Genomic DNA, 11,222 nt, shown 5'->3' on the forward strand with positions numbered 1-11,222 from the left:
AGGAAAGTTTAGTAATGTGGAATTGAATAACTATAACTCGTATTAAAATAAATGATATGCCATTTAAGTATTATGTAAACCACGTTTCTTCAACAGGCAGCAGTCGGACGTTATGAGTAAAATCAAACTTAGGCGACAAAATGCGCTTTTATTTTGAAGTACATAACGCGGTATTTCCGTTTGTATCGTGCCAAACTATTGTAAGCTTGATTCATTCCGCTGCTACATCAACACGGTAGGAGGAAGTGCATTGCTTGCAGCAATGTTTTCTTCTGCACCCGAAGAAACTGAATTAATTGAGAAACATGAGGAAATGTGAGTGTGCCGTGTTTAATCTGAGATAGCAGCGCTCCTCTGTGATGAAGAACAGTCAGGTTGAGCTTCCTGCAGGACTACCCTCCAGGGAACATAGCTCAGACTTCACTGTCCGTGCACACAACGCTATTCATTGCGTTTGTAGTTTAGTGTAGAAATGCGCTTTATTTTGAGATGGAATCGCCAAGAAATCCAATCAACCCATGTGAACAGACACACGATTGTAACATTTTATTTTGAAAAAAACAGTCACCCAATGAAGCCCCGACGAAATTAAATGATTCCATGAAATCATGTGTTATATTACATTTTGATTGCATTGTTGAAACATTGTATGTATTTATAATGTTCACTATGTTTCCTCTTCTTGATGCTATAATTGCATTATGTTAATTTACCAAACTTTACTTATTTAAATGTATGTTTTAAATAAAGACAAAAATACTCGCGTGTCTGTTGTGGACCAATAACTATTAAAGCTGCAACAAATTATTATATTTCTGTATAATATAATTTAATAGATTAAGACAATACTCTTGATTAAGAGTGAAATTTAAAAAATGGAGGGGAACACAAGCCAAAGCTGTCCCTCCACAGGTCTGCACCGAATTGATTTCTGTTCTAAGGTGCACCTGGATGAACATTAAAAAATGATCAATTCCCCCGCTCTTGGCAAGTTAGATTTCCTTTCATTATTAATTGTTAAAATGAATTTCTGTTTCCTGACATCAATGTTGAAATGAATGTAATTTAATTTGCCATTAACTTGCATTAATCTTGTTTTGTAGCTTGATAGAAACACCCAGCTGTGTGAGCTTTACTAGTGTTCATAATGGGGGCCTTTGCGTTTGACTGTTGTTTCTACCTGTGTGTGGCCTCAGTTTGGGACAGAGAGCGGAGCTGATGGAGCAGATGGAGAGTCTCAGAGAGCAGCTGAGGGTCCAGAGGGGGAAGCGGGGGGAGGAGTGTGAGGCTGCACACCTCAGGAACAGCCACCTGCTGCAGGTGGGCAGCGCTGATAACACACAAGCCGCTATTTTACCTGTACACATGATCACCACACACAGCTGTGTGTAGCTCTGCTCTGTCGAGATGTGTAAACTGTATTCTGATTCGTTTTTTCTGCGTTTCTGAGTTATTAAGATCTATAAGTTGCCAAAGGAAGGACAAATATCATTTTAGAAGTGAATATATCTTTCCATAAATGGTTGCTGGTTTATTCAATGTGTCATAACCTTATGCAGGGATCCTGTACAGTGTAATAAAGGATACTAATATGATTAGGGCCAAGATTAAAGAGTGTGTGCTTACTGTGTATGCTCTGCAGGATTTACAGCAGATAGAGGATCGTCTCAGAGGAGCACAGCTGCCACGGCCAAACTTCCTGGCCATGGAGGTAACACGTTGTTCACATATACAATATGAAAGTGTATATGGGCCATTCTACCGAATTGGTTCAAAGTCAGGTTGGGAAAATGTTTGAAATGTATATGTTTTATTCCCAAAACTTTGACTATATATATATTATACCATATCTAAAGTACACATATTTAGTAAAAGAACAGTCCATTTTTATATTTTACTTTCAGACTGTATTGGAATATCTTTCCTCTCCCAAAAATTGTCACTACCGAAACAAAGTAATACACTATAGTAAAACAATATTATTATTTATCTGTTAAGATTGTCTTTACTTCCCTCCTCTAAAGAGTATTTTAACAAATATTTCTTGAAGGTTTTCACAATTAAATTAATGAAAATGAATTTTTTACCAAATTTCAAAGTTCAATTTATACAAGTCATCAAAATCTAAATGCAGTATTTCTTTGTAACATGCGTAATACTGATCATTTTGATTCCAGAGTTGACGATTGATGAAATTGACCATACTTTAAACCAATCAGTATCATAACATTTTAGTTGATAACTGAAATCACTTAATTTTTTACAAAACATCCAGTGTTTCGGTAGTGACGGCACTGTTTCGGTAGTGACGGCACTGTTTCGGTAGTGACGGCACTGTTTCGGTAGTGACGGCACTGTTTCGGTAGTGACTGCACTGTTTCGGTAGTGACCACAGTATTTTGTTTGCAAGGTTGTATCATATTTCCTCAACCTTATTGCTTAATCTTAACTCATAACATGCCTTAGGTTGGGAATATTACAAACACAAATGTTTTGTGGTAAATAGAATTATTTTATTTTTGAAGACATAACAATTGTTCATCCAGAACCATTTAAAGTACCAACATTACATTATCAAGGGAACATTATCTGAATGAATTAACTGATCATGAACACAAATTTCACACACACACACACATGTGTAATTGTAACAGTGAACTATCAGGATGAAACTGGAAGCAAGTGGTCTTCATGTAGCTTCAATCATTGCTAGTATGTCTGATCCATTCACAAATTTAGTTTTTCACATACTGCAGTGAACACTCTTGGGCTGATCTGGACATGCCTCTGTGTGACGTTTTCTGGTGGAGGGATTAAGGTGACGACCTTGTCCACTGTGTACCAGATCTTGTCCTCTAGTCGCGGCCAAAAAAAGCGTTTTTTTCGCCCAATGTTGTGCATGACTTTGACCTCAAGGGCACCTGCACACAGATAACAGGTGAAATAAAAGGACATTGGGTGAGACAAGTAAGTATTGTTTGTATTGCAATCTTATAAGACTATGAGATAAAAATTGATTCAAAGGGAATGGGTATGTAAGAACGGAAAATGACCAAGAGAGAATAAACGGAAAGAGAGAAATATCATGCAATGTAATTTGGAAATCTGTGAGGAAAAAATGAAAAGATGTACAAATCCCCTTCTTCTATGTCTTCAATGATTCCAGGATATGGGTCATCGTCATATGTAATGACACACCATTTTCCAACTAGGTCTTCAGTGACTTCATCAACTGGACAGAGAGTCCCTTCACACTCAGATCTTGAGGTGGAACGGCTTCCATCTTCTGAGGCTGTTGTTTCAGATGTTCTTACATCTCTTCCAGGCTGTAAATGTGGTGCAATGTTGGAGGACGATGGGTGGAAACAGGGACAGATGTTCTCTCTGTTGCAGAAGCAGCTGAGCACTCTATAATGGATCGTGCCAGGCGTAGTGCAGATTACTTGATGAATACTCAGTGTACCTTTGATGGTGGTCAGCTCATTTGGCAGGAGAGTGTTTACTCTGTTTATCTGGTCTTCCTCCACGTAGAGGAGCTTGACTTTGGTGAGATGAAGGAGTGTATCATAGAGGACTTTGGCTGTGGGTATGTCAGTACCCCTGGCTACCTGTGAATCAGCGGTTCTCTTCATGGTGGCTCCAACGCCATCAGCAGGCCCTTTCCCGTGACCAGCTTCCAGGAAACTCCAGTTTACAGCGGTAAATCCCATCTGGAAAGGAATGGTGCTCAAGAGATAGAAGTTCTTCTTTCCTCTATATTGCATGGTCGGCCCATCACTGATGAGAAAGAGCTTTTGGATCCTCGGATGGTTCTCCTTCAGAAACTGAAGAACTGGTTTAAGCTGAGCCCAAATGGCAGGAGGATCATGCTTCATGGAAGGTGACAATGCACAGAATGTCAGTGTACAATCTGAGGTGTACACAACAGCATTGTGCAGTGTAGTCTGCCTATGTGATGCTCCAAAATGGACTTGCTGCACCTCCTTTGCATATTTGCACTGCCAGTTTTCTGCATAGTCAATGTGAAGAATAGCTTCGTCTTCTTTCAGAGATCTGTGCAGGGATTGTAGCTGTGTGTATTGGTGATGGATGTTGAAGAGGTGCTTGCACACTTTGGCTTTCATTTCTCTCTCAAAATCTTCCAAAAGGAGTTGCGGGCTGCCCTCACATCTCTGTTTGACCGTTTTTGTCACAGTGATCTTCTGTCTTTCTCCGTCCTTTTCTTTTTCATAATCTTCTTTTTCGTGAGCCACTGGTACCACCATGTGGCTTCTGTTCCTGATGTACCAGTACTTGTGTTGTGTGTGAGAGACTTGTTCTTACAAGAGAGACATTCCCTGTACATGCAAGCTTTAGCCTGAGTGGTACAGCATAACTCCTAAGCAACTTTGCTCAAGCTTGATGAGTTAATAATGCCAAGGTGCTTCTCTTCGCTGCACGTCTTTGACCTTCTGCTCTAGTTTTTGTAATTTCTGTAGTTAGAGGTTTTTGCCCTTCTCCTTCTCTTGTCTGCAGGTCTATTCTCTGGTGTCTGATCAGCCTTGCTAGAAGTGCTAGTTGGACTTCTTGTCCTTTTCTGATCTGCAGGCCTAGGCTCTGGTGTCTGATCAGCCTCACTAGAAGTGCTTGGTGGTGTTGAAGCCCTGCAAAATGTCTCCATCTCGCTCTGTCTTTTCGCCAACACCCTGTGCTTTTGCTGTCTTTTCCTCCAAGATTTCCTGACCTTCCTTTGCTCCCTGTTGGACAAATCGCTGATACATTTCAACTTTCCCTCTTCTCTTCCTTTCCTATTTCTTTCTCTTCATTTCCTTAAATACTCTTTGTGTTTCACTGGATCATCCCTCACTCTTTTCCTGTATTCTCTCAGCCTCTCTGCTCCACTTTTTCTCATTTGTTTTGGCATTTTGGTTCTCCCCTGAACAATTTCAATCAGCATTATCTACATGTTTACCATTTAGTCCACACAACACTACCAAAATGATCATGTCACTACCGAAACTTTACCATATGTTTCGGTAGTGACTGTTTCGGTAGTGACAATTCTAGCTAACTTTGAGCATAACTAAAGAATGCTAGCAAGCACATGGCTAGCATACATGTCTTTGAAGAGGGGTACACTCATAAAAACATAATATTTTGCATAAAACCCCAAAAAGTTATCTTAATTGAAGAGAATATGTGTTTGGTAGTGACAATTCTTATGGTTACACGCCGATTTTCAGACTTTGGAACACATTTATATAAAAAGTATGGGATTCTGCTACTTACCATTCAGCCATGAAGGTTTGAGATGCTGTAACACTTCCCAATCCAAAATGCAGGGGGTGTGGCTAAAAACCAGGCTCAGCCAATGGACTAAAACTCTTGTGTTTCGGTAGTGACATGAAAACTGGGGACATGATTTTTTGAGTATAGTTTTTTAATTTAAAGATTAAACCAACAATAATTCTAAATATTTCAACTTCTGTTTAAATGTAATCATAAAGATATTTGTAATCACACCATTGAAAAAATTCTTAAAATTGTTTTAAGTGTTATTTACAGAAATTGAAATTTAGATGTCAGGGTTGGGGACAGCAACTTCCCAATATAAAGTACCCTATAAATGATGATTTTGTATATATTTAGCTTATCACTATCTCATTTAATGCCTTGGGATTAAATATACCATAACATTTTCTTAGTAAATATCTTTGTCTAAAGACTTAATTGTTTTGTTAAATTCTTTTTCTTGTTGAGGGACTGCACTTTGAACCAATTCGGTAGAATGGCCCATATATTAATCTATAACTCTGCTTGTCATTTAAATACAATCTATTTACCTGGCAAGGTTCTAAATGTATTTTACCTCGTAGCACTGCCTTCCTAAATAATCCTCTTTCACATTGTGCATTTGATTCATTCATTTTCCATGAGTGGGAGGCCTTGGAAAACATCTTTCCAAAATACAGCTCCATGCAGTGTTGTGACAGTCAGGTCTTTGTTGATTCTCTGTTCTAGACACGATACTGGGCGTCTGTGGAAGAGTCTCTCCCAGCCTGGGAGCACTTCCTGCTGGGTAAAGGCCCGCACCCTGCTCCTGGTCGAGGACATTTACCAAGGAGAGCCAAACAGAGAGCCAGCACAGTAACAGACCAGGGCCTGCCCCCCTGCCCTAAACGCAGGACTGCTCCTTAGAGAGAGAGGTGGGGGGGATGCGGGTGGTCACATGATTCACAGATCACAGACTTGTTGATTGCTTGATGAGCAACCTCCCAACAGGGATGGAAAAATAAGCCACATTTTCTCAGGAATGGAAATTGATTCAGTGATACGAACCTTGAAACATTGTTACTCCAATTTATCAAGAAAAAAGAGTATTTCTATATATCGTAACATTTTACAACATGGTATTTAAGCCAGCTTTATGTGACACCAGGTTTTGGAGTGTTGACAGCAGACTGTATATTGTCACCAGATGAATTCCTTTCTGTGATGCAGTGTTGTTTCCAGCCCAGTAGAGGGAGCCAGCGCCATAGATAAAAGAGGAAGCTTAACCTTTTGTTGAGGAAATGTCCACAGTCTGCAGGAATAATCTTCATAATAATAGATCTCAATCTACCTGTTTTACGGTCAGACTGGCAGTATCTTATTAGTTAAAGTTTGTGTTTGCCATCACTGAAATGATCTTTCAAATGTGATCTCTAAAATATGTAAAGATATACTTTTTGATATTAGTCAATGCATTGGCCAAACATGGTGAATGTCTTTGGAGTTTTAGGAGGTAGAGGGTCAGTGTAAATGTTAATAATTCCATCTTTTTGGACAGACAGAACTAAACGGTAATACTGAGTGTGTTTAAATCACTAAGAAAACCGTTCTGCAAACAATTACTTGCATTACCCTATCCTGCAGCCTGTTCATTATTTGGGTGAAGTGAATGAAGGGATATTCTCTGGAAGCGTTGTATGGTTTTGCTCAAAACTGTGCATCGGGATGAAAGTTATGATCAGAATTTGTGTTGAGTTATGTTTATTTGTTATGTTTTTAAACATATTTTTGTTCTGAAGACATAAAACAGTTATGCATTGAGGACTTGTGGCATACTTTGTTGAAATTACCTTTAATCGAAATGTATATTTATATTTAAATAAATTATCATAATTCAAATTAAAATATATGATATCAATGAATGTCTTAACAAAATCAATTGATCTCAAGATCTCCATCAGGTATTGCACTGGTGGATTTTTTGTGCAGTGAGAGTGCTTCCCTTCATGATGTCACGGGGTCACAACAACGACGACAACAACAACAACAACTCATGTATACTGATGTTATTAAAAGTGTGGATGTTCAGCACAGAGGGACACCACATATTTGTCACACAACAGCACCTGTTTCTTCACTGCAGGGTGGATGAAGATCCCTCAGACCCTCACGTTTACCTCCTCTCTCTACCCCCCCTTTCTCCCTCTTTAACCCCTAATTGTGGGTGATCAGACCTGCGCTGCTGACACGGAGTGGCGGCTTGACAAACGCAGTCATCTGCACGATCGGGGTTGAAGTGGTCGGTGGTTGGCAGCTGCCCTGGCTCCTCAGCTGGGGCCCCAGTGCTGCTGGCCCTCAGGGGTCAACTAGCCAGCGGCCACCACTGACTGGACCAGTGTGGACTGGTGGGGCTGTTGGTGGGGTGCTGGTTTAATGAAGGGGCAGGACGGGAAGCAAGTGATGTGAGGTCAAGGCCAGGATTCAAGGAGGGTGGGGAGGGGGGATCAGGGCTGTGTGTCCAATCACTGGTGACAGGATGGTTGGGTGGGAGGGGGGGATGATGAATATGTGAACTATCTCAAAGGGTTGTGAAGAGCACGATCTGGAGCCCTTCCAAATGACTAGCCCTGCATTATGGATTGTAATGGCCGGGGCCCCCGGGGTGCTGGAGCCCAGTCACTGTCCGGACCCCGTTTCATCCTGCCAGCCCCTGACAGCTACACTGACCCCTCAGACAGCCAGCCGGCACTCCTCCAGCCCTCCTCCATCTCTGGTTGCGTGGCATGGATCTGGAGCTGCACCATAATGCAGCTATTGAGGGCCCACTGAGAGCCCTGACAGATAATTGGCTGAGCCCAAAGCCGTGCAAATGGTTAAGTGTCGACTCCAGTTGATTGGATAATGGGTAATTGCACGCTGCATTTCATTCAGTGATATGCAGCGGGTGTAGCAGGGGCAAGTGGAGGGGAGCGAAAGAATGGGAGAGGGAAAATATTTTGGCGTGCTGTGTTTTTGCAGCCTGTTATTTCTCACTTCCAGTCTGTTGCATTTGTTTGGATCTCAAGCTCGGAAAGATCACAGATTTGTATCAACTGCCGATGCAATTTAAATTGCAAATGATTGTTGAATTTGATTGTTGGAGAGTTACAATATTTTATTTTCTCTCAGTTTCTGAATTCAGATGTCACATATGAGAGTGGCTGCTGAGCGCTGTGCCTGGTGGCGCTGTTGGAGCCCCCCCCCCTTACTGACCCTGCGCAGGGTCCGGAGTCTCTCCTTTGATTATGGGATGTCACCTCTACTTAGGAACTGGGCTGCCATCTCTTTGTCTTTTCCATCACAGGGCCTTGCTGTTGTCATGTTGTCTTGTATTAGATGGAAGGCTTCATGCTGTACACTGAGAGGAAGCAGCACTGGCCTTAAGGAAGCCTGGCCGGAGTGTAACATCTCCTCAGTAACAGCCCCCACTGCAGTGTAACCACATAACTCCCCCCCCCCCCCCCGAAAACACTAAAAGCTTTCTTCTTTTTCAGATGTTGTGCACTTAAACAAGACCAGCTTTCTTGAGCTCATGTGAGAACTCTCCTCTGGCTGGACTTGAATATACTTGAGCAGCAGTATTGCTCTTAGAGAAGCCCAGTGGGGGGGGGGCTACTTGCTGAATTCCACTTCAGTCACTGTATCGATTGTGCTTCCACGGATGTCTTTCTGCTGGAGCCTGGTAAATCCTGAGTGTGCAGTGCTATTCATATCGAATGACGGGTGAAGTGCGCAGCTGAAAGGACACGCATGAATTTTGTGTTTGTGTACTTGCGCCTTTTGTTGATATTGATTCTGCCTTGGCATGGACCCACACATGGCAGCAGCGTGTTGCGTTTGATTCCTAATAAGGGCTTTTATCACGCTCTAATCAGTTTATTATCACAGACACACACACACACACACACACACACACACACACACACACACACACACACACACACACACACACACACACACACCAGTCAAAGCAAACACTTCAATTTGTAATTTGTCTGTCGGACTGTTTCTGCTGCAGTGCTCTGTAACAAACCTTTAACTCTAAACAACTTATCACATGTGTCTTCAGATTGATTAAGAAAAGTGTCTGTTTATAGGAAATTCATGTCAAAAATCATGTCATAGTTGCTCTGCACAGATGTTGTATCAAAATACATCATTCTTCAGATTCTTTGTGACTGCTCTATACTTTGCTCTCCTTTTTTTTAATTGCCAAATGTAAAGATAAGGTGATATGCCAATTAAAGAATACTTTGATCAACAGGAGAAATGATTTATAACTATTTTATTAAAACATTTAATTATGGTTACAGTTTCTTGAGAACTTGAGATGTATCCCTATTTAATGAAAAATGTATATCTTTGGAATACTGGAAATCAAAATAAAGGACAGCGGTTTGTTTTATGCGAGTGCATTTGCCAACGTTTATTATGGTATTTTTTTCTAGAAATAAACACGAGATGGATGATTTATGATAGTCATGTCTTCATACATATGGCCCATGATTTATGTTCTATTGATAGTTTATATAGTATAGTGTACTTTGATATATTTCATATTTTCAAAGCATGATTATTGCAATTATTCCGTTTACATTTTTCGTTTGACGTTGAAAATGATGCAGCAGAACTCAGGTGCTCATACATGTGCAGCAGGCTGTCTCACTAAGACGGAGTCCTCTTCAGCAGGACTCTTGTGAGCCTAACCTAAACTAAACCTGAAATCAGCGATCCTTCATAATCGGTCTGACAGCAATTGTTTATCTCTGCCAAAACAGCGAAGACCCAGTGCTCAAGAAGAAGGTAGTTTTACATCACATGCAAAAATAAGCAGTGCAGATCAAGTACAGCAAAACTAAAAGATGCCACATGTATCTACATCTGCTCTGGTGCTCTTAAACCCACAGGTTAAATTGTCTTTATCACACATTTGGTATGACTTCAGTTGCTCAGTCATCCAATAGTATTCAGAATATTTAAAGTTTCAATAAGAAGCATGCAGACATGTTCTCACTGTTGTTTTTTTTCAGTGAGGTCTCAGCTTGTGTCGCATCATATAGAGCTGCATTGAGTCTGGGGGTGTGTTTTAATTATGTGAGCGGGCAGTGGTTCATCATTCACACGGTGGCCTGAAGTGAAGGAGGAGAGGACGTTTCCCAGCAGGCTGGGTCAGGTCAAAAGGATTAACCGTGGCACCGGACATCCCCAAATCAACTGATCCTGCGGAACAATGCCACGCTGCTCCAAAAGAGAAGAGCTGAGCAGCCAGAGCAGCAGATGATCACATTCATTCGCTTGTAATTAGCTATACAAAGAGATGCATGTTTGAATAGATTGTGTTAATTTTACATGGGAATAAAAATCGGTCATAATTGTATTACCTGTTTTGTTAGTTTTACTGATGAACGTTGATGTTTGTGTGCACTACATGCATTACTCTTTGCTGTGCTTTAGGACATTTCCCCCTTGAATTCCTGCATGTGAGGTTTTTGTCCATCTGTTTACATGCAAAAAATGTTCAATATGTTGTCAGTGTTTAACAGGGAAAGTCTGCACTCCTGATTTTTGGGTGCAACATTGGCTAATATGTACCATCAGAAAAACGTCACAATTTACAAGAAATAAAATAAAATAAATTGAAATAACTCCATTTGTTGACATGAGTGTTTTTTTCAGTTTTGTTAATATATTTGTTGACACTTTTGTTTTGCTCCTTATCTGTGTTAATGTTCACAGACATTCTATGGGGTGTCCGTATGTCGAACATCATCCTGAGAATGATTACTAAGCCTGCTATTCATGTTTAATATAGTTACTCTTAGTAAACACTAAATATAAAAGATTTTCCAGAAAAGAATAGTGTTGAAATGGGATGGAATTATATCACAAATATGCAAACAAATGTGTTCTGATTCAGTCAGTTAAATGTTAAC

The 11,222-nt window shown here is 40.6% G+C and overlaps 1 protein-coding gene across 1 annotated transcript; it reads left to right on the forward strand.

The window, feature by feature from the left end:
• Window positions 1–210: 210 nt before the first annotated feature.
• Window positions 211–7,283, forward strand: cep15 (centrosomal protein 15). The gene is made up of 4 exons (XM_063911536.1): window positions 211–315; window positions 1,197–1,320; window positions 1,643–1,711; window positions 6,001–7,283. Exons 1-4 carry the CDS (start codon window positions 263–265, stop codon window positions 6,175–6,177), a joined length of 423 nt encoding a protein of 140 aa, XP_063767606.1. The 5' UTR covers window positions 211–262; the 3' UTR covers window positions 6,178–7,283.
• Window positions 7,284–11,222: the final 3,939 nt, after the last annotated feature.

This window comes from Eleginops maclovinus, chromosome 20 (genome assembly GCF_036324505.1).
Source record: "Eleginops maclovinus isolate JMC-PN-2008 ecotype Puerto Natales chromosome 20, JC_Emac_rtc_rv5, whole genome shotgun sequence".
NCBI classification, from domain to species: domain Eukaryota; kingdom Metazoa; phylum Chordata; class Actinopteri; order Perciformes; family Eleginopidae; genus Eleginops; species Eleginops maclovinus.